At 39.3% G+C, this 23,233-nt stretch overlaps 3 protein-coding genes across 3 annotated transcripts; all 3 read right to left on the reverse strand.

Moving 5' to 3' along the window:
• Positions 1-2,188: 2,188 nt before the first annotated feature.
• msmo1 (methylsterol monooxygenase 1) lies at positions 2,189-4,912 on the reverse strand. Its single transcript, XM_061056576.1, has 5 exons — positions 4,595-4,912; positions 4,321-4,469; positions 3,371-3,497; positions 3,088-3,242; positions 2,189-2,670 (listed from the first exon to the last, which is right to left on the reverse strand). The coding sequence occupies exons 1-5, from the start codon at positions 4,847-4,849 to the stop codon at positions 2,481-2,483; spliced, it is 876 nt and encodes a 291-aa protein (XP_060912559.1). The 5' UTR covers positions 4,850-4,912; the 3' UTR covers positions 2,189-2,480.
• A 2,396-nt stretch (positions 4,913-7,308) lies between these two features.
• klhl2 (kelch-like family member 2) lies at positions 7,309-18,145 on the reverse strand. The gene is made up of 15 exons (XM_061056578.1): positions 17,707-18,145; positions 14,874-14,993; positions 14,670-14,776; positions 14,443-14,564; positions 13,119-13,281; positions 12,404-12,513; positions 12,199-12,315; positions 11,819-11,968; positions 11,624-11,741; positions 10,645-10,842; positions 10,402-10,503; positions 9,743-9,871; positions 9,476-9,616; positions 9,243-9,386; positions 7,309-8,753 (listed from the first exon to the last, which is right to left on the reverse strand). The coding sequence occupies exons 1-15, from the start codon at positions 17,772-17,774 to the stop codon at positions 8,725-8,727; spliced, it is 1,818 nt and encodes a 605-aa protein (XP_060912561.1). The 5' UTR covers positions 17,775-18,145; the 3' UTR covers positions 7,309-8,724.
• A 2,279-nt stretch (positions 18,146-20,424) lies between these two features.
• med28 (mediator complex subunit 28) lies at positions 20,425-23,166 on the reverse strand. Its single transcript, XM_061056583.1, has 4 exons — positions 22,970-23,166; positions 21,379-21,445; positions 21,173-21,285; positions 20,425-20,926 (listed from the first exon to the last, which is right to left on the reverse strand). Exons 1-4 carry the CDS (start codon positions 23,126-23,128, stop codon positions 20,723-20,725), a joined length of 543 nt encoding a protein of 180 aa, XP_060912566.1. The 5' UTR covers positions 23,129-23,166; the 3' UTR covers positions 20,425-20,722.
• Positions 23,167-23,233: the final 67 nt, after the last annotated feature.

Genomic DNA, 23,233 nt, shown 5'->3' on the forward strand with positions numbered 1-23,233 from the left:
ACTGCAGCCTCGCACTAACCACTGCTTTCCTTGACATTTAGGGAACGATTTCTTGAGGTCATAGTACAGTTCTCTTCTCACCCCCTCCAAAAAAAAAGAGCAAAAAGGTACTTGGAAGTTGAAGGAAAATGCAACCCTCTTTGGCAGACTCGACTCATCAGGTACAAACAAAACTGGGGTGACACGTAAAAATAAAGAACTATTAACATAAAATTTGAATGTTTTTACAAATTTTATTTTTTACATCAGAAAGTGTATGACAATATTATCCAATATCTAATTCATATGTTTACCATCTCCTTGTTGGTCTTAATCTCAAACATCCTCATTTCCTGTTGGTACCTGCTGCTGCTGGCTGACTTGACACCACTGTTTGTGCTGGAGGAGGCAGCAGGGGTGTGTCCACAGTGCAGCAGAGAGGAGATGGAGAGGACCTCCTGTACGTAATCATTATTCTACATGAATAATGACTACAAAAAACACTATTCTACAAAAAACATATATTATACATACACTCATATACATATATAGTGTCTGCAGTTAAAAAAACAAAAGCTCACAGAGAAGGTGAGCATATTTGATGACTGTAAGAAATAGAAATATAAGTGATGCAATACTAGAGACATGTCAATAACAGACTGTGTTTGATTAAAACAATGTGATGTATCCTGAGGCGCAGATCATCAAGTTTTCTTTGTATACAATTTCTGTAGAAATTAAGTTGCCCAACACAACCAAACTCCTTCAATGTTTTATTCTTTAAAAAAAAAAAACAGAACATCTTTAATGTTTTATTTTTTTAAATCAACAGCTTTTTATTATTTTGAAACAGTCTTAGACAAAAAAGTGCCATATGAGCCCAACCCTTTTTATTATCAAAATTCAACAGTTTCCTCAGAACTGCAGCAACAACACAAAGTCATACTGACTCAGTTTCATTAAAGAGGAAGTGCTATAGTGCTAAGACATTCAGAGGTAAGTGGAAGCATTTCACAAGAGAGTTTTATGGTACAGCTTTTTCCCTCATTGACCAGACAAAGCAAAAACTCAAAATGAGGATGTTGATGCTTTTATTCAGTCAACAGCTGTTGGCAGAAGAGGACAACAGTACTATCTTTTTGCAGAGAGGCACAGATGACACACTGAAATCAACAAACCGTTTGATTCAGAATCAAACCAGAGTCAGTCTGATTGCTTTCAAGTACACCTGTAGTGTTTGTTAACTGTATGTCCCAAAATCATCAGAGTTTGTGTGTGCTCATTGTGTCTGTTCTGCTGCCCCCTTCTTCCTCCACGCAGACCAGTTGTGAGTGTATCAACAGATGAACCGAAGCATTGAGGACCTTTACTGCTCCTTCTTGTCTCCCTGTTTCTGCATGTACTTGTTGAACTGGCCGTCTGTCTTCAGCAGCTTGTCCCACCAGGTGAAGGTAGAGGCATAGTTCCCTGTAAAGTTCATGTGGTGGAAGTCGTGGAAACGGGTTCCGGCGTAGAACGGGATCAGGTGCAGTGGGTTTAGAGGGATGTCATAGCCACTGAGAGGGGGGGGGGGGAAATCATAATTTAAAGTTTGTCAGCTATACATATTAAATAAATTACCCATTTCATTTTGTCTTATATATCAAGAAAATATGTTTTCAGTGTTTTTTTAAATCCAAGAAATTGGTCTACAGTGTTTTTGCAATAATGATACTGAGTAATGATGCCTTTATTCTGGTTCTGTATATGGCTAAATGCATTTTGATGATAAGCCTAGAGACATGTCAATAACAGACTGTGTTTGATTAAAACAATGTGATGTATCCTGAGGCGCAGATCATCAAGTTTTCTTTGTATACAATTTCTGTAGAAATTAAGTTGCCCAACACAACCAAACTCCTTCAATGTTTTATTCTTTAAAAAAAAAAACAGAACATCTTTAATGTTTTATTTTGTTAAATCAACAGCTTTTTATTATTTTGAAACAGTCTTAGACAAAAAAGTGCCATATGAGCCCAACCCTTTTTATTATCAAAATTCAACAGTTTCCTCAGAACTGCAGCAACAACACAAAGTCATACTGACTCAGTTTCATTAAAGAGGAAGTGCTATAGTGCTAAGACATTCAGAGGTAAGTGGAAGCATTTCACAAGAGAGTTTTATGGTACAGCTTTTTCCCTCATTGACCAGACAAAGCAAAAACTCAAAATGAGGATGTTGATGCTTTTATTCAGTCAACAGCTGTTGGCAGAAGAGGACAACAGTACTATCTTTTTGCAGAGAGGCACAGATGACACACTGAAATCAACAAACTGTTTGATTCAGAATCAAACCAGAGTCAGTCTGATTGCTTTCAAGTACACCTGTAGTGTTTGTTAACTGTATGTCCCAAAATCATCAGAGTTTGTGTGTGCTCATTGTGTCTGTTCTGCTGCCCCCTTCTTCCTCCACGCAGACCAGTTGTGAGTGTATCAACAGATGAACCGAAGCATTGAGGACCTTTACTGCTCCTTCTTGTCTCCCTGTTTCTGCATGTACTTGTTGAACTGGCCGTCTGTCTTCAGCAGCTTGTCCCACCAGGTGAAGGTAGAGGCATAGTTCCCTGTAAAGTTCATGTGGTGGAAGTCGTGGAAACGGGTTCCGGCGTAGAACGGGATCAGGTGCAGTGGGTTTAGAGGGATGTCATAGCCACTGAGAGGGGGGGGGGGGAAATCATAATTTAAAGTTTGTCAGCTATACATATTAAATAAATTACCCATTTCATTTTGTCTTATATATCAAGAAAATATGTTTTCAGTGTTTTTTTAAATCCAAGAAATTGGTCTACAGTGTTTTTGCAATAATGATACTGAGTAATGATGCCTTTATTCTGGTTCTGTATATGGCTAAATGCATTTTGATGATAAGCCTACAGTACCGCATCAAAAAGGAGCTCTGTCACCTGAAGTAACTGCAGAGCTCCATAGACAACATGACATGACATATGGTGTTCCCTGTAGCCCCCTAGTGGTCTACCTTACAAGTTACAGTCTAAAATCGCCTTATTTCCAATACTTCTGCAGAAAAGTGCAGCAACAAACTAAAAATGGCAGATGTGTTTTCTCCTACCTGTGGACATCAATGGTCTCCAGCAGGCGGAAGGACACCCAGGCCCACAGGAAGAACACATGGTTGCAGAAGAGCATGATGCCAATGAAGAAACCCGCTCCCAGGATAAGAGTCTCTGCAGGATGAGCATATTCTGCCTGCATGCCGAACGGAGACTGAGGGACAGCAGAGAGACTGATATGAAAACATGTGTGGCCACCTATTGTAATGGCACAGTGGAAGGAAAAGCAAGACAATGCTGTGTTGGTGTTAATTTGTTTTCTCTCTTGTTTGTTAAACTCACAGTGAACTCATGGTGGACTTTGTGGATGTATTTGTAGATTCTGCGGTGATGCAGCAGACGATGGAGGAAGTAGTGCCAGGCATCTTCAACGACAGCGCAGCCAAAACACTGAGCCAGGACATACGGCCTAGAGGAGCAAGCAGAGAAGTTATTGCAACAGATACGAAATATGCTACTGAAGGTAATAAAGCCTCTTTTCACACATGCACTACACTCATAAAGATATCCTCTTGTGAACTTAAACTTGTACGTGTGAACTTAAAAGGCTGAATCCCGTTTACCTAACTCGATCCAATAAATAGTCTGTAACATTCGGCTTGAGTGTGTCAGAAGGATGATGACATTGTTCATTTTGCAGAGCAGAGTTTATCCCTGTGGGGTTTTCCTAATGCTGCCAGTTGGTTGTGTTTTCCCTTGTCTAACCTCGTCGTAGAGTTTTCCTCATGAGTTTCTCTGTGAATTATTTTGGCCTGTTTTTTGACCTTGCCTTTGTCTGGATCATCTGGATTTGTTTGCTGATTGGATTTTCTGCGTACCAAACCAGACTGAATAAATACCTGCCTGATTTTACTCTGCCCCTGTGGAGTCCATTGTGTGTACTTTGTGTGATAGTGTTACAGATGAATGACAATTTAGCATATGTTTCACGAAGGAGAAACATATGAAGGAGACCGAGAAGGAGACCTATGTGCTTTCATTTTGAGGCTATGCTATGCTGCACTATCTGAAGGAAATACAAATATTCAGCTGTAATTGTATTAAGAACAAAACAAGCACTAATAAAATTGTTTTTGGTATCATGCTAAAGGAGAACAAAAAAGTATATATAAATTTCACACCATGTATTTGAGAATATCTTATGCTCATGTGTCGCTGTTGTATAACTTTTAAACACTGCATCCCTGGTACTTTCAATGTGTTCATTTGTGTTTTATTGCACTTCCACTCACCAGCGTGGCATGGAGTCCCAGTCGTAAGGGATGTTAAAGAACTCAGTGAAGTAGTATGTCCCACAGATCAAAGGTAGCTGGATGCAAAAGTGGTTAAACAGCAGCATCTTGAAACATCTCCACTGTTTCTCCCATGTCTCTGGTTTGTCCTGCACACCAAACACACATACACAAAAACAAACAAACACAGTCAGGAAAAGGACGATCTATTAGGAGTAGTCTCCACTTCGATTTGACAAAATGTTTATCAGGACATATTAAATTCCTCACAAACCTGTTGAATCTTATATTTTTGCATGAAGGGCATGAACTGGAAAAGGAAACCAGGCAAGCAGAACAGGAAATAAATGAACTCATGGACAATGAGAGACCCCCAGGTGGCAATCTGAAACTTGGTGTAGTTGTCCAGCATGTAGTCCCAGGCGTGTTTCAGGGAGGGCTGGAGGGGATTTTCTGGCAGTGCTGCATCAACATACTCCACAGCCAGGTATGCAGAGCTCAAGATGTCTGCTGAGCCGTTCATTGCCATGATGATAATGTGAGGAGACTGCAGGCCTGAAGAGATGACTGACAAACAGAAACACTATGTTATATATGTGCTACTCTGACTGAAGTTATTATAAAAACAGGTAGACAGATTAAATTCATTGCCATATACTTCAACTTTGTCAAAAAAATATGGAATTTGAAAAATAAAGTCAGAAGGAAATATCCTTTTCTAAAAACAATTAGCAACAACAAATAATATTCATATATGGCAAATAATCAAAGAGAGACAGAGACCATTGGTAAAGCTCAAAGAAAACTCACAATTGTACACTAAAGAAAATGTAGTCATAATTAACTCTTAAATTATTAAAAACATTTCACTAATGTTATATAGTCAAAATATTGACAGATTATGTTTTTAACATATTTCTCATACATTGTCAAAATAGACATCTATCGTACAGGAGAAATGTAACTTCACGCTACTGAACTTACAGACATATATCAGTTTTATAATCCTATTAAAATTGTGTACTAATCAAAACAACTACCAACAACCACTTTGTCAGGCTGATGCTGCACACAGGCTCAACACATCACAACTTGTCTGATACTTATTCTGAGGTTTAAAAATGTACATTTACCCTGAGCTAACTTTTGTTTAGTGAAATACTTTATAAACAATTAATATTCTTCCAAAAATAATCATAAACAGTTTAAATAGACTTTGATATAAGATGCAGATTCTAGAGATATGTAAAAGTAGTTCTGGTGAAACAGTGTTAAAAGTTCTGCATTCTGAGTTAAGATGCAAAAGACAACCCTGGGACTGTGTTGCAATTTACATAATTGGCATTTTATATGTGCATATATGACGCAATAAATTACTTTATATTTTGTTAGTATAAGTAAAGATCGATGTTGGCCTTCTGTTTATTGTTTTTTTTTTTATGTAAAATCAAATTATGTACTGTGACAAGTAAGTAGTAACTAAAGTTCTAAAACAAATGTCCCCTTTGCAATTTGTATGTAGGCTAGATGTTATGACATGAAAATACTCAAAAACAGAGGCGTGAGATTTATTCTTTCTTGAGTTATATATGTAACTGTTGACCATTACACAACTTTAAGACAAAAGACGTGCACTTAAATTAGCATGATTGATTTTAACTTCAAAATACTTCAGTCTCCTTTTACAGATGTTAGTGTAGTTTTAATGATTTTAGCTGTTTTACGGTACAATAACCTTGCTACACTGTTTTACATAGTAGGTTATAGCCTGATAATATGAGCAATTTAAAAAAAACATGCAATTCAGATCATTATATTCAACACTACTTGCAGACTTTTGTAGCAACAGCAGCTGCCAAACAATAAGCTACATTTAAATGGAAGAAACGCAGACAGTCAGGACCCCCCAAGACCTTTATGTTTGTCCCTGCAGCTCTCCCATATAACGCTTTCCAGTATCAATAGTTAACACTTAACAACAGCTGTGTTCGCTAAAGAGGCTCTAGCAGGCTATTTTCCGCAACATTTCATAGCTCGTAACAAAACGTGGGCTTTTATTATTTAGTATGCTAAATGTGCTGATACAATTTACAATCCCACATAACCACCGAGAAAAGCTACAGTACACATTTGAAGCAGACAACGCTGGATAACTCTCACCTTTCAGCGGGTTCTTCCGTCTACCTGAGCAAGAGGCGGTAGGGCCGAGTAAAGTACAGTAATATCGAGTAACCTGATTGGCCGAGAAGAGAGGAGACTGACGTCGCGGGACCGAACGGCATCGCTGATTGGTCTGCGTGATGGAGCGATGATAGTGAGACTGGAGGTTTCTACAGCAACGGCCAATCAGATGCGAGCTTGGCTTTCATAACCTCCGAAATACTGAGCGGTATGTACGAGGGAAGAAATGGTGTGGTCCGGAGAACTTTAGTCATGAATGTTTATTTACTTTATCAGGGTGGGGAAATTTGGGAAATGATATTGACGGTTTGAAAACATATTAAATCATATATAGGTTTACCCACCTTTTTAAATTAAATAGTTTTTTTTTCCTGCTAGGAAGGCCTACTGTTTATTTCTCACATAATATACATCTAGTCTTCTTAAGAAGACTTTTGCATCTCAGTAGCTACATTTAAACAACATGTTTACAACACTTATTAATATATATCTACGCCCTTCTCTGTTGTTTGTTTTATTGTTATACTTTTTCTGTTTTATTGGATTTCAAGTTTGATATTCTTACAATGTTTTTGTTGTATTTGTATGTATTTCAGTGTGTTCACACTTTGAAAGAAACAAAAAAACTGCACTATCAGCACTTAGGCATATTATATTAGGCATATAAAAGTATAATTATCACCCAAGAGTAATGGTTATATATGAAATTGTATTAAATAAATGATTAAAAACTCACAAAACGTTATTCCATTTCAATGTTTTACTGATTTGGCAAAGTTTTAAAAACAGATTATGTCATTTCACTGCTTTAAATACAAGAAGCATATTTATTAATGATAATATAAAACAGGTAATGAAACATTTGCAAAGTCATTAGCCTACATGACATTCCTCAATACACTGACAGGAAACAGCGATACCAGTTACTATTATAGCAGGGGTTTTTTTTCAATATAAGAGGAGAGGAAAGAGACTGAAGAAACAGAAATACAAGAGCAGGTTTGGTCACTTTCCAGAAAGAGAGAGAACAGATTAGTAAAGTAGTAAAGAAGAGAGACAGAAATAAAGAGACATAATAAAATTGGCACATTCATATTAAGTCAGGGTGTGCAGTAGTTAATAGGGTTGCTACACCAAAAGGAGAGGAGGAAAACAGGGACCATGCAGAGTTCAGGCTGTCATCAGTGGTTACAACCACAGGAAAGATGGCTGCCAGGTGACAGTAAAGCACTGATACATCCAACTGTTTTTATCTCAAACAGCTTCTCCCTCTTGTCACTGTTTTTGGCAACATGGACGATTCTTCTCCTTTACCAGAAGTTTTATTCCAGATAAAGTAGCTTTTTTTTTTTTAAAGAGGAAATGTACATTTTCTGCTAATTCTTATCAGATAATTCTGAATTCATGCCGACGTGTCCGACGCACCATCACAGACGTAACGTCAGTCCTCAAACATAATTCATTCATCCAAGAAAAGGTCCATCTGTTCTCTATCCAGTGACAGTTCTTGAGGCATTACACAGGAGAAGAAGAAGAAGAAAGGGGAAGGCAGGGTTGTAATTTGACATTCAGGCACACTGCAACACTGTAAAAAGGTCAGAGGTCAGACGTAGTGCATTCATGCGGTGTCCAACCACCTCAGAGAAACTCGGATGCACAGAAACACACATGCTCACATGTGCAAGCAAAGGAGCACCTTTAATGCAAGCGCGCGCACACGCACACGCACACACACGCACACGCACACGCACACGCACACGCACACACGCATACACACTCAATCTCAGACAATTGTCAGGAGAATAAAAACAAAGGAGAACCAAAGATTTTTTTAGTCACCAGTGGTCTTTGTCTGCCTTCCTCTCCTCTCCTTGTTGGTTCATGTTAACATTACCAAAGTTAAAGTAACTTTGCAGTTATAGTAGCTTCATATCAGTAGCGTTTTCAGTGACACTGCAGTGGTACAGTCGCTGCGGCAGTCCTGCCAGGAGGGCACGAAAACACAGGTTCCACCCCCCTCTGTTCGTCACACCCTCCTTCCGTGCAGGTTAAGTGCAAAAATCTTCATCCTCAACAACAACAATCTTGTCATTTTTCCTTCATCTTTGCCAGTGCCTGCGCTAATGCTGCCCGACGAAGCATTGGCATCATAGACAGATCCAAGATAAGTTTTCAGCAGGAGAATTCACTCTGCTCAGAATCAGCGGCGGGTTTTAAGAGCAGTCATAAGGGCTTGTCGATCATAGTCACACCTGTGGGAAGGAAAAATGGAAAAAAGATGAGGATACTTACTCAGTATCGACACACATGATACCATTTCCTAACAAAGCACGTTTTATATAAATGTAAAAAAAAAAAAAAGAATAGTTGTATGAGTCAGACATGTTTAACATCTTTCCTCCTTTTTTTTTGCCAGATTTGAATTCTAGATTTGTTGTTGAATTCGTGGTCAGTGGATTTACTTTATGTGCTAAAGTCTGCCTCCGTGATTCATAACATGTAAAATATATGCCATGTGATCCTATGTCCTGGAAACAAACATATGAGTGAAATACACATTTTATAATTTATACTTTTACTATGAACTTATTCTACAAAATGTTGATTAAAAATCCTAGTATTGAGCCATAGCTGAAGCTGGAATTTAACATATATATTATATATGTCACAGACGTTTATATTCAAATTGTCAGTTTAGTAGTAAAGTTGTGAGCATGTTAGCTCATGTGTTGCCTTCACACCTGCATAACTGCGTCCCGTGCTCATACAGGTGGGCAGTAGCGTCCACTTATCCGAGTTGGGATTGTAGAACTCCACAGAGGCTAAATTACAGCTGCCATCATCTCCTCCCACCACATAGAGAATGTTATTTACAGCACACACACCTACAACACACACACATACACAGAATGAATATTCATGGCACTCTTACATGGTAACGCTTGAGGTCTAGTCTACAGACGGTCTGCATTACCTGCGTTGCGTCGACACATGTTCATGTCAGCTACCTGTCTCCAGCTGTTAGAGGCCGGGTCGTAAACTTCACAACTTTTTCTCACCAGCGGCCCATCGTGACCCCCCACAGCATATAGTAAACCTTTTAGCACACCTACACCTAAGGGAGACAAAAACAGTGTTTTACAAGATCCTGGACCAGATCTCTGGATGGATAAATCTGTGAGGATGAAATGTCTCTACTAGGTTTTTTTTAAAAGATTTTAGAAATGAAAAACACACAGACCTGCTCCACTGCGTCTCGTGCCCATCTCTGCAATGTAGCTCCAAGTGTTACTTTTCGGGTTGTAAGCTTCTACTGTGCTCAGACATTGCCTGGTTGCACCATCATAGCCTCCTACTGCATACAGGATCCCTGAAAAACACACAAGACAAGCATACAGTCCATAGTCAAGAAAAAGGCACAACCTTGTCTTCAAATGTAGTGATTTGAAACAACATACTCAGTATAAGGGTCTTTGTTGTATTTTATACTTTAACTTAGGTTGTGGTTTGTACAGTGATTTCTGTATTTGTTCGACAGTTTGTCCGTTTTCTATCCTTTCCTCTTGAGCATCTTTTACAAAAATTCTCATTTGAAAAAAATAAGATATTCAATAAAGTCTGCTGCTTGAAAAAGAGACCTAAGTTAACAGACACTTTGCCTTTTATAGTCACCACAACACCAAACACGGGATAATGCACCTTTGTTCTAGGTGTTTTAACCAATGTCTTTACAAATTGTTGCTTTAACACCTGCAATAATAATAGTGTCTTAATAAAAAAAAAGGAATGTACTTTGCAAAAATTGTATTTACTGCTGAACGAGTGCACGCTTCATTATTATTATTTTTTTTTAACTATTTCTAAATGTTGACAGTAAAACTGAAGTGAAAATGTATTCACCGTTAACAACCCCCACTCCTACACTGCTCCGTCTGGTACTCATGGGTAACACATGGAACCACTCGTCTGTTTTAGCGTTGTATGCTTCCACTGTCGACAGACCTGCAAACACACACAGAACATGCATCAAAACATTATTAACATCAACATGTACATACAGCACACATTCCTTGTTGTTAGAAAACCATGAAGGGGTTCAGCGTCTAATAAAATCATTTGAATGTCACTCAAACAAAACTGCACCTGTGCTGCCGTCAAAGCCTCCCACAGCGTACAGGAGCCCGTTGAGCACGGCGGCCCCTAGTGTTGACCTGCGGTCTTGCATGCTGCTCACGCTCGTCCAGCGATCCATCATCGGGTCGTAACAGTCGACTGTCCGTACACGCAGAGAACCGTTGAAACCACCAACAGCGTAAACGCAGCCACCTACGTACACGACACCTAAAAGGCAACACAACAGAAAACGCACAGGTGAAAAAATATACAAAACGTCATTCTATTACCATGCATCAATGAGAAATACTGCTTTCTTTTTCCTCCTATCTTTGAGATTTTTGTTTATTTTTGGGGTGTTTTAGGCCTTTAGTGGAGGGATAGGACAGTGGATAGAGTTGGAAATCAGGGGGAGAGAGAGTGGGGAATTGACAAGAGCCACAGGTCGGATTCGGGCCGTCCGCTTGAAGAACTACAGCCTCCATAAATGGGGCGAGTGGACTAACCACTGCGCCACCAGCGCCCCAGCACCTATCTTTGACTCCATTATATTTTGTGCTCCTGAATTTAGGCAAAAAAAGAGTTTAACTCTACTCCACCAACTCTAGAACTACGGCCTCACATCAGGTGTTTGTGTAAATGTTTGATGATAAGTCATTGAAAAGAACATGACACGACTTGGACCAATGGAAAAACCTCAGTAGAACACCTGAACTCCAATATTAATCTTCACCAGTAAATTAGATTTGTAACCCGTCACAGATTTATTTAAGTGGATACAGTATGACATATAGTAACCTAGGGTGCTGTAAAGATTACTGGTTCAGTGATATCAACACTTAATCTGCTGCGTGAGGACGAGGTCCAGGTGATAAACTTAATTTTTTACAAGTTTATGAAGGGCAACCCAAGAGCACCATTAGTTCAGGTCCTCCAATGGAACCCCCTCTCGTAGTCTTCAGAGGGTCCCGCCTCTTGATATTGTGATGTGTTTTGATGGATTCACTACCTGCTCTGCACCTCCTGGTCGGGAGCTCAGCCACCTGGTACCATCTCTGCTCTTCGAAGTCGAAACACTCCACACTGCGGATCGCCTTTGGAGCCTGGCCTCCAACCACCACCATCACCTGGACAGAACAAGAGCCGTCGCATGTGGAGTCTGGTAAATACGAGAGTCATTTCTCAGCTAACTTGTGGAGCTTACCTTAGGACAGCAGGCTGGGGTCCTCATGCGTGTGCGTGCAGTTTTCATCAGGGCTCTCTGGTCAGCTGGCAGGAGGTGATACTTCATGGCCTCTATTAGGTAGTCTTTACAAGCACTGCTGTTCTTAATCAGAGACTCTTCTTCCACTCGCTTACACAACACATCAGTGAGAAAGAAACACACCGGCAGACAGGACAAACAGTGAGCTACAGTGTATTCTGACACAGCAGCTGAGACAGAGAGATGATATTTGATATTCAAAAAAAATTGACCATTGGAATTCCCAACGTTTGCAACCATAAATGACTATTTTATTCAATTTTTCGTATTCTATGTTGTAAATATTTTTTCCATATTATTTTCCATGCAGACTCTCTTACCTGCACCAGGTATTCTCTGGAGAGAAGTGGCAGGCGGACGTGCTCCATCAGGTGAGCCAAGTGTTCCTGTCGGACATCTTTATCGTGGTTCACCCAGGCTATCACCGCCTCAAAAACCTATACAATAAAAAAGTGAACACTTTCAGTTCCGTAGGTACAATAATCTGTCCTACCTGAGTAGGCTGGGCAGGTTAAGTGTGTTTACCTTCTCCTCTGTAGGGATGGTGAGCTTGTCGCTGGCGATCAGGCTGGACACCTGCTCCATTCCCAGATTAAGGAATTCTTCACTCCCAACCACCTCGGTGAAATGTTGCTCTGCAGATGGACATGTGTCTTATCATTTCTATACATTAAAAACTAGGGCTGTCAGCATTAAGTGCGATTAATTAAGGTCTGAAATTAATGCATTCATTTTTTTATCAGGATTAATTGCATGCTATTTTGTCCTTTGAGGCGCACTGTGGATACGCCTCCACATACTGTATCTCCTTGCAGCCAGTCATAAATTGGCTCATTTAAAAAAATCTCCCAGACATCTCAGTTTACAAGCAAAAAAGTTATATTGACCGCTTGACATCAAATATCTCATTTTTTCTCTTCCTTTGAGCTGTTTTCATTTTGTTTTTGATCCGTAAAGAGTTCCTTTTTCCGTTGAGGAAAAATCAGGGTTGAACTCAAACAGCAATTAAAGTACTCTCAGCTAAAGACCATAAAACAATTCAGAATAAAAGCTTCGCAATATTATTATCTTAAATGCAAAATAATGTAATTTAAAACGTGAAAAAAAATATGATTAAATTGTAATCGTTCAGCAGCCTTACTTAAAACTATTCTCAGTCAGTCTGGTCCACCATTCTACAGTATATCCTCCAGAACAGACATTTAGAGAACAATTTGAATAGAGCAGCACGTTAACAAACCTGCGTAGCTGTTGGCCTGTGTGAGGAGCTGAGAGCAGGCGTGCAGGTCAGCGAACGCTCGTATTCCCAGACAGTTGGACGGGTGAAGCTGAGAGCTCAGGAACTCACAACAAGCTTTTTTCACCTCATTGAGCTGGAGCAGGCCTGCTGCAGGAAGCAATGCCTGTCAAACACACATGCATATGATATTCTGTGTGAAGTGGTCGTTTTCTCTCTTTTGAATTCAGATTGATTAAATTAAAGTGGCGACAGGGTGTTTTTAGAAACAGCATCTGCACCTAAAACGGCCCGTATTTCATTGCAACAATTTCTATAACTAAGAAACCGAAGTGCTCCAGTTAGACGGCCTCTGTAGAAAAGCATTTCTTTTTAAATGTACTTCCAGTTATCACAATAAAAGGTCAGTGTTTCTAACTTTACTATAAACACCAGTTAAGAGAGAACACATTGTTTCTTTGAGATTAGTTTACTTTAGCCCAGCAGATAAGGATGGAAAAAATAAGGCAAAAGCTAAAATGTTCTAAACTTGACTAAAACATTTACAAGGTAATTACTTTTAACTTTTAACTATTCTAATTTTCAGACTTCAACTTTATATATTTAACTTTTAACTTTTATTATGCTTGACAATCTACTGGTGCTGGGCAATTAATCAAGGATCACTTTCAATTATGATTTTGATCTTTCTACAATCATAAAAAAACAAGACAACCTCGATTAAATGAGTAATGTGCCGCATGCCGTGTTGCGCTCTTTTGTCAAAGGTTTTGTTCTTGTGTGGTAAATGTTTCAAAGAGTTTATTGTTATGTTGTATCAACAAGAGTAACCGTGTTTGATTATCATGATTTCAATATCAATCAAAGGTGATCGTGATTAGGATTTCTTTTCTGTTTATTCTGTAAGAGCGTTTAATAAATTGATGGTCGAGATGTTGACATAGTTATTGGCTTTAAAACATTTAAAAAGAGGGAATATACATCTCACTTTGTTATTTTTTGTTACCTAAAGAATTGCTTTAAAGGGGGTTGATTAGTAGATGGATTACGTGGATAAAACATCAATCTGCTCAACAAATTATTCCATTATCCTATTTAATCCCTTAACCCCCTGACTCAAAACAATATGTTTATGTATAAGTGTGTGAATAAAAACAGCCAAGCCTTTATGTAGGCAGATAAACACCAGAGCAACAAACTGACTTACACATACTCTCCTACAACAGCAGTTTAGACTTCTGAAATGTGGCCTAGAAATATTATAGTGTGAAAGAAACTGAGTAAATAGCGTTCACAAAGAGCATTTATGTGAGTGAGTTAACTTCACCTGCACATTTTCCTCTGTGACCTGTATCTCTGCTGTGTAGATGTAGTCCACCAACAGGCCCAGAGTCCAGCCATCCATCTCCTTTATCCTCACTCGCTTCGCTCTGCTCTCTGCCATCTCACCTGTTGATGCATCCACACGTATTAATCGTCTATTACAGCGACGGACATTGCAATCGTTCAACATCGAAGGAAATTACAGAACATGTAAAGAAGAGGGCCCCTCACCTGTGAACATAGCGTGGAAGTAAGGGCTCCCCGCAGCCAGCACCACCCTGTGAGCAGAGATCTCTACGTCCTCTGCCACTATGGTCACGTCACACAGCAAGCTCTGGCTATACGGGCATTGAAAGGACAGAGCAGATTACAATTTAAGTTTAAAGTGGTAGTACAGTACTAAGAAGATTTTTAGGTCGCTGTAGTGTGCATCACCTGCGCAGCTCGTTCATGACTTTGAACGCTTTCCTCATGTGCCGAGGGTTGAGAGTGACAGGACCCTGCCTCTCCACTCCATCTTCCTTATCCAGAGTGTGTGGACAGAGTCTGGTGCACCTGGCAGGGACAGAACACAAACACACACACACACACACACACACATGAAGCAAACACTAAGATGTGTATTAACATTATGTTACATGTTAACTATGTAATAAAAACTGTCTATAACTGGTGATTAGTAAGGGCAGATAGAGGAGCAAAAAGGAGGTAGGCAAGTCCCTGCAACACAAAAAGGTGTCCTGATTTATATAAATAAGGCTGTTGGCAATCACAGATGGGGAAATCGTGTATGCAGGATGGCCACTTCAAACAAATGAGATGAGAACATTTGCTCCAAACATCACCTATTTTAAGAGATTGTTATTGATATAAAAACCGAACAGATGGGCCTGTTCCACTTTGGACAGTTGGTTTGACTGTTGGCATATACTGTCGCTAATGTGCTCTGTTTGATTCACTTTATGCACTAATTTAGAGTATATATATATATATATATATATGCATATGTGTGGTTAAAGAGTCTGTTACCCAAAATATTCAGCCATGCAGAGAGATAGTTTTATGCCTTGACTTTTATTCCTTTTATTTCTTACTATTTGTCGTGACACTTTTTTTTATGTCCTGCTCTTTTTTCCATGAACTGTGTTTTTATTTATTCATTACGTTTGATTGTACAGCACTTTGAGAAACTTTAGTTGTTTTTAAATGTGCTTCATTTTTGATTGGATTAGAATGGGTTTTGGTTTTGTTTGTCAAATTGTAAAACATTTTTTCTCCACCACAACAAAACCATGAGTTTTGTGTTGCACATAATCGCATCATGAAGAGCTTCTGTTTTTAGCCAAATAAAATGTTTGCAAGACACAATGAACAGGAATAGGATTACTCAGGTGTACAAAGTTAACTGATGTTCTCCCCGACTCTGCCTATTGGCTGCTGAGCCAGGAAGTTAAAACAAAGCAGCCACACGGAGAGGGCAGGACGTTGCACTGGACACTTGCCAATCAAAATTTTGTATAGCATGAAATAAATGAATGACAATAAGTTGAAACTGCATTAATGCATTAAGAAAAAAGAACAATGGACAGAGGCTGATGTGGATTTAATTGAATTTTTTTAAAATCTAAAACCTCTTGTGAATCAGCACTGAAGCAACATGAGATGATGTTGCTTAACAGTTAAAGGGTCACTCCACCCAAGTATTAAAATATAAAATGATTCTTCTGCATTGTCCTGGTCATGTGAGCGTGGGACTTTATTATCTGATGTTTTCAGACAAGATTCAAGATTGTTATTTGTCACATGCTCATACAGATGTGCAGTGAAATGTAAAAGCTTTGCTTCCATATCAATAAATACTTTCTTATAAGTAGTCCCCATGATCACTATTGATTGTGTATTCTGTTGACCATTCTGAGTGGTTAGGCCAGTGATTGTGGATAAGAACGTTGGGTTTTCAACACTGTGAGAGAGCACACAAAATAGAACCCGATTTACGCTGTCTGTTTTGACTTATAGGATCATGTAACTTAATAAATTAACTTAAATAAATGTAACATATCTGAAAACCAACACCTTAATTTAACACAATACAGCCAACTATGTCCACCATAGTTGGAAAAAAATACTTCTCTTCAGAAGAGCCGACAAAAATGTACCAAAATCGCCTTCATGATGGTGAGATTTATTGTCGGACTGTTGTATCAGTCTGCTTACGTACAAGCTAGCTGTACCAAATACACTATCCATATTTTACCCTTTGCTTCAAAGTTACCACTTTAAGTTAAGACCCAGACAGCACTCCTACTGCATACTAGAAAAATGCAGCCAGTTTTTAACTTCTGTGGGTCTGTGGGTTTAGAGAGGAGTTGGTTCAGAAGACCTTTTATCTGGGGACATCCAGAAAGTGAGCTTAAAATAATGTTTAAATGAAGTCGCTTATTGAGGAAGAAGAAATGCACGCACACTTGCTCGAAGGCTGCAAAGAGTTTTGATTCAATCACAAGTATCGACCAGAAATAGGCCTACTATCAATAATCAACAATAATACTATCAACTTTATAAAGTGATGTTTTAATGTCATGTGAAACTATAAGAGCAACATTTCATTCAGTTTTTGACTCATTTCAGAAGCATTTTGTGAAACTGATTCATCAAAGAGGTGGCAAGTAATGATTTCTTTCAAAGATATTTTGAATTTACTGTTGTTGGTGTGTTTAGCTTGGCCTATAGGCTATGTTTTGTATTTTTAGTCACAATTCCAGTGAATTGTACTGAACAGCAGACCATATTAATTGAGTAAAGAAGGCTTAATAAATCTCAAATGTCTGAGTATCTTTAGGAATTCAGCACACACACAAACGGCCTCTTTCTTTTCATGTTGAAGCACCAAACACTTTCATTTATGCTCCTAATGGTAACATCACATGGTGCTCCTTTTCTGTCACAAACACACCCACACACACATGGCTAATACACCAGTTGACACATACAGCAGCTACACAGCTATATGCCCTGAGCCATCAACACAACACCCCCGTTATCCCGACAAACACAACCATGTAACACAACCCCAGATTCCCCCCCGACACATCCACCTCTAGCAGCCGCCTGCAGCAGCGGGCAGCCTCGGTGAATGTCCCCGGGTATCAGTGCTCGGATCCCCGGCAGTGAGCAGCCACACCGGCTGGCCGCTGTCTCTGTCAATGCGGCACCATCAGTCAAAGCAGCCTCTGGGAAACGTCAACACACATAAACACACACTTACAGCGGATGACTGTCCATGATTCCGGTGTTTTTCAGAGGCTGAAAACTTGGCCCAGCGGCATGCACCATTCCATATCCACAAAGTCGTCTTTAATGGATTAAATTCAAGCGGCGATCATCTGTCCAGAGGCGGGGAGACGGGCTGACGGCAGCCCCATTAAATCAGTCTGCTACATATAAAAACACAGGCAGACTGCGGTGACACACAACAAACACGTTGCGATTCAACCCGGCTGTTTTTGCCCCTGCGCACGGCTTCTTCCTCCCCAAAATAACGCGCCGGAAAGGTGTCAAACGTAGCGTCAAAGTGGGGTTAATGTGGATTTTCTTTCCCCACCTCGTCCTTACTGGGTGTATATGGGTGCGAGGGTCGGGCGAATAAGGATACCTGTTATTTTCCAATCGCTGATTGAAACGCACAAACAAGGACGTGTCGGCAAAGACGGTCCGCCGAGCAGCCAAGGAGGCCCACAAGAAAGCGCTGACTCCCTCTAGCTGTGGAAGACTGACCACGTACAGTAAGACTAAGCGATGGAACAGACTTTCATCGCAGATACATGTAGAGTTCCTACTTTAAAATGTGTGTAACCTGGCCTATATTTACAAAATGTTGTAAATAAAGTTGTTTGCGATGAGAGAAATCATTGTGATGCATTTAAGAATTTTTAGATATTTGCAGATTTGTTTAACGAAAATCCCACAAGAACAGAAATCAATTAAAAAAAAAAAAAACAATTAATGCAAAACAACAAATATAAATTACCAGAATATTTAACGGTCATATAGAGCCTATTTTTGCACAATAATATGCTACACTGAGCTACAACAGTGAAGACCATAAAATGAAATAAATATATAAACTAACCTGTGAATTATTACTGTAGGCCTACAGTAAATAAGATAAATACTTGAATACCCACTCAATTCAATTAAGTCATTTTACTAATAATTTGACAGTTGATAGTCTCATAATTATGACATTGCAACTAAAATGCCATCTTCTCATTTTACTTTATGATTTTAAACAAAGGACAAAGGTCAACAGAATAATCAGTATAATCATTTTAACATTACATTTCAAGTTCTTTATAAAACGAACTTATACTAATAATTTGTCTTTGTGAGACGCCTTACCTTTATTTACATCCTCGCATTTAAAAAGAAAAGCAAACATACTTAACTCCAAATGAATAGAAGACTTAAAGACTATATTATAAATACGTTCAGGGAATTACTAAAGTTTTCTTATTACATATATATAACTTTGAAATATCCAAATTTGAGATTGCATTGCATCAAAGTCTTTCTATCCTGTCAGGAATAAGAATTTAAAAGGTGTGGATTGAGCTTTAATGCTGAATAAGTGAAACAAATTCAGAAAAATTCATTTTAGTTGACATGAGATCATTCCAGGAATGTTAGATAACAAGTAAACAGGAGCCCATTAGGAGTTCTGCAAATATAATGTTAAATCCACAGTTCCTCCCTTTTCTCATGCCAAGACCACAGACTCCTGCTTCACAAAAAGCTTTGTCCCCGGGGACCATCTGTGAAGAACTGAGGCTGGCTGTACTGTCAGTGTACAGCCAATAGCTGTGAAGCTGAACAGAACAAGTCTGTATAGTGTTAACACAGTGAATGCATTAGTGACAGCAGACTGAAGGAGAATCAGTCAGCTGAAGTCAAGTCTCTGTCATCATTTCATATGAAAGGAATGAAAACAGCCAAGGATCCACTTGAAATTGTATGTAAATAGGTGGATATGTCTTCTAATGTATTTGGCTGCTGCCTTGGCCAGGTCTCTCTTGTAAAAGAGGTTTAATCTCAATTGGACCTGTAAAGGTAAAATAATAATAAATTATATTGTTAGATATTTTTCATAGCCGTTTTGAAAGTTATCCTATACCATCCACTCACTCCCTATGGGCAAGCTTTTAAACCGAAAGTGATCCAGAGACATTTAGTATTTCAACATTTCAGGTGTGTGGACTTGTCAGGGAGGAATTCATTAAAACAATTTAAGTAGTGGAAAGAATCATAACTAGGAACATGACAGAAGATCAAAAAAGGTGCACATGAACAGTTACTTGTTTTGCTTCTGCTCCTCCCAGTCAACATGAGCACAGAGTATGACTGAAATGTTTTACACCATATTTGCCCAAGTAAAAATTGGACACATTTGAACAATCTTCTGTACATTTTGAACATTAAATTGCATTCTTTATACTTGTAAATCATAAGAAAATAAAGTCAATCTTAACCCTCTTCCTAACTTGACTGTAACACAGACTTATGCCAGATCTGGCAACACTGATATCTCATTCTTCACAAATTCTGGCAACCACAATCTCTCTCTGTTGGTGCTGCACAGTCAGTGCTGCGGATGTCGCTTTCCAGCTTGACAAACAGCTATTTTCAGAGACCTACTGTATACTTGGAACAAAGAATAAAGAGTTTAAACTAAAATAATATTCCTTGCTTGATATGTTCTTATTATCATCATACTACTTTCATAGATTATATTGCTTATTCGTTTCTTATAAAGATTCAATGGTAACACTCAAACTGTTCCCATAATGCCACTTGATCAAAATCCAAACGGTCAAAAACTCCCTTCATATGTTAAACTGGTTGATATCCCTTTAGGTATACATCCAGAGATTGACTGTCTTTTCAATCACATGCAAAGTAAAACAAAATGATTACATCAGTCCAGATAAAAAGTACTCACAAATTTCATTTTATTTTTACAGTAAAAAAGTCAAAAACTGAAATATTTACAGAATTCCAAAATACAGGAAGGAGTCCAGAAGAAACTTAAAATGTCATGATTTCCCCACAGCTGTGCAGAGGATGCTCTTCAGTTGTCTTATAGGTTAACACAGGACTTACTCAAGTGTGAAGTAACATCACATTCACTTCTTCGCAGCAAATATTGTATCATCCACAGAGCGTGGCTTCTCACTGTGGGGCATTCTAATCAAACAGAAGACCGATGTGGCTATACCGCTGATGTGTTAGTTTTGTTTTGGAGGAGCAGGGGGCAGACTCGCAGAGGCCTGCTCCAAAAAGGCCAGGGGTCCAGGAGGAGGAAGGTCTGAGGGCTTGCGGTGCTGCACGCTGACATCCTCAAGAACTTGTTGCCAGTGGTGCAGCTTAGACAAGTGTTTCTGAACCAGCATTTCTTTTCTCTGAAGCTCATTACGCAACTCTGACACGTCCTAGAGAGAAAGAAGAAAAGTGAACTTAAGTAGTGAAAAGGCAGATCAGCAAACAGAAAAAAATTATATGTAAACAATAGCAGAATGCCATCAAGCCAGGTGAAATGGTGTGGGATTTGTTATTTCTTACAGAACTTCACAAATGACAAAGAGATGAATGAGTAATCTTTGTGGATGGGAGGTGGAGAAGACTGTCATTCAAAACCGTCAAGAGACATTAGACTACAAGTTTGCATAGTAGTTCACCTCCTTCACCACCTGCTCTGGTTTCTGCACAGATAACTGGAGCCTTTTCTGTAAGAAGAAGCACTCTGTCTGTCGAGCCACATCCAGGAACTTCTGTATGCACTGATCAACACCTGCAAGACACAGAGCGCTGCATTAGTACTCCAACAAGAGATCAGTTAAGACTCTTGTTACTAAACATGTACACATTGTAAGGGTTCACTCACCAGTTCGAATCTCCTCTTGGTCAGTTCCATTAACGTAGTCTTGGCTTACCAAGGATGCAAAACATGCCTGAATAAAAATACAAAAGAGGACGATATCAGTACATTTATTTTACCATTTTCTTAATGACGACAAAATCAGTATCAAATACTTTTGTCACAGTGATTTGTTTTTTATTTAATGGTTTCAACTTCTAATCGTATGAAATTATGAAGAAAAACCTAAGAATAGATGTAATACTTCTGGGATATTCTGAACACAACGGGTCCCATCTACTTAACTGTTTAGGTTCTGGTGTGATGGTCGTACATCACAAGTTACCCCTATCAGGGACAGAACACGATTATCCTCCATACTTCACAGCTTACTTCTACACACCATGTCTCCAGAGAACTGGTCAATTGTCCTAAACCGCTACCTACCATAGACTGTAAATATGAATGGACGAAGCCTGAGTGATGTCACCCATCTCATCCCAGCAATTAGTCATTCCAAAAATTACTAATGAAACAAGGGGAAAAAGCTGTACTACTGGCATGTTGTGTAAGGAAAGTACATATACAGGTACATTCACCAGTACACGATGGGTTGAACTCTTTATCTCTTGTCAGCCAATAAACTAATAATAAATGTGAAGTCTTTTGAGCTGGAAAAGGAGACATTGGAAGGGCAAGAGCTTTTCGGGTGAAATGTTACCGACTCAGGGTTCTACAATATTATTTATTTATTTATTTAATATGCCTTTGTCCAGAGCATTAAGAGCCTCTTAACGTTAGCACATCATAAGCAAGGATCTAGACAGGAGGAAACAACATCAGCAACTAACAGCTGTAAGTCAGATGACTAAATAAGTGCCCCAATTAGTCACTACATAATGCCAATCTTTGTGTAAGCGTATTTATTTTGTATATTTAAGGGTCAAGAGTGGCAATGCATGCAAGGTCCGAGCAAAGGAGCAGGATAGGGTAGATTTTTATTGTTGTTTTAAAATCAACAGCTTAATTAACAATATCATCATCATCATGAAAAGTCTGATCAGCATCAACACCATCCTCTAAATCATTGAATGGAGCTAGCTTGGTAATTCATTCCACCACAGAGAATCGAAAAAGACCCAAGTACTTTGAGTTTTCTGTTGTTGTTGTTCTTTCATCACACTGATTTAGTCTTTCACTCCACCACAGGGGAATTCATTACTTGTGTACTTGTGCAGGGTTTAATCTCAGTGGAGGGCTATACGAGGAGCAATGTGTGTTTTTTAGAGTGGGTTGCTGCTGCATTTTATCTTATAGGCAGAGGTTTGAGTGTGCATGCAGGGATACCTGACAGTAAGGAGCTGCAGGTTGCAAAGAGGAGTTTGTGTAGTTTACGACCAGCCAGTCAGTAACTCGGCTTGTATATTATTGTTCACACAGACCGGGATAATGTATCCCTAGTCTAATTAATAATACAGCTATTAAATGTGGTACGCTTCAAATAGCTCTCTAGTATCATATTCTAATATTTAATAAATATTCCTAACAATAAACCTCCCCTAGCATTGCTATCAGTTAGCACCCGCAGCTAACGCTAGCTACTCCATTAGCCTCGTACCTCGAAGGAAGCCTCCAGCTCATCCACCAGCGTGTTGTTTCCCTGGGCCCTCGTCGCGGAACTGGGGAAGCTCGGCTGGCCCGGTCCACCTGGACCACCGACGGGATGGGCAGCAGGCGGCTGCTGGCCGGAGAACATCCCACTCATGGAAGACGCCATCTTGGTCCGAGTGTTTCCCCGTTAATCCGGTTCGCACATGCGCACACTGAAGTGTGTTTGTGTGAACGCTCTCAGGTCAAATGTGTGTGGGATGCCTTGATTGAC

This window comes from Labrus mixtus, chromosome 2, assembly GCF_963584025.1.
Source record: "Labrus mixtus chromosome 2, fLabMix1.1, whole genome shotgun sequence".
Classification (NCBI taxonomy): Eukaryota; Metazoa; Chordata; class Actinopteri; order Labriformes; family Labridae; genus Labrus; species Labrus mixtus.

Excerpts from the sequence above, each read along its gene's own strand:
- msmo1 (XM_061056576.1), bottom strand. The coding sequence starts at position 4,849 with ATGGCAATGAACGGCTCAGCAGACATCTTGAGCTCTGCATACCTGGCT. Across the intron at positions 4,470-4,594 it reads AAAAATATAAGATTCAACAG|GACAAACCAGAGACATGGGA; the intron begins GTTTGTGAGGAA and ends TTTGGTGTGCAG. Across the intron at positions 3,498-4,320 it reads TGGGACTCCATGCCACGCTG|GCCGTATGTCCTGGCTCAGT; the intron begins GTGAGTGGAAGT and ends TTGCTCCTCTAG.
- klhl2 (XM_061056578.1), bottom strand. The coding sequence starts at position 17,774 with ATGGTGCATGCCGCTGGGCCAAGTTTTCAGCCTCTGAAAAACACCGGA. Across the intron at positions 14,565-14,669 it reads CTTCCACGCTATGTTCACAG|GTGAGATGGCAGAGAGCAGA; the intron begins GTGAGGGGCCCT and ends ATGCATCAACAG. Across the intron at positions 8,754-9,242 it reads CACGGGACGCAGTTATGCAG|GTGTGACTATGATCGACAAG; the intron begins GTGTGAAGGCAA and ends TCCTTCCCACAG.
- med28 (XM_061056583.1), bottom strand. The coding sequence starts at position 23,128 with ATGGCGTCTTCCATGAGTGGGATGTTCTCCGGCCAGCAGCCGCCTGCT. Across the intron at positions 21,286-21,378 it reads CCAAGAGGAGATTCGAACTG|GTGTTGATCAGTGCATACAG; the intron begins GTGAGTGAACCC and ends TGTGTCTTGCAG. Across the intron at positions 20,927-21,172 it reads CAGAGCAGGTGGTGAAGGAG|GACGTGTCAGAGTTGCGTAA; the intron begins GTGAACTACTAT and ends CTTTCTCTCTAG.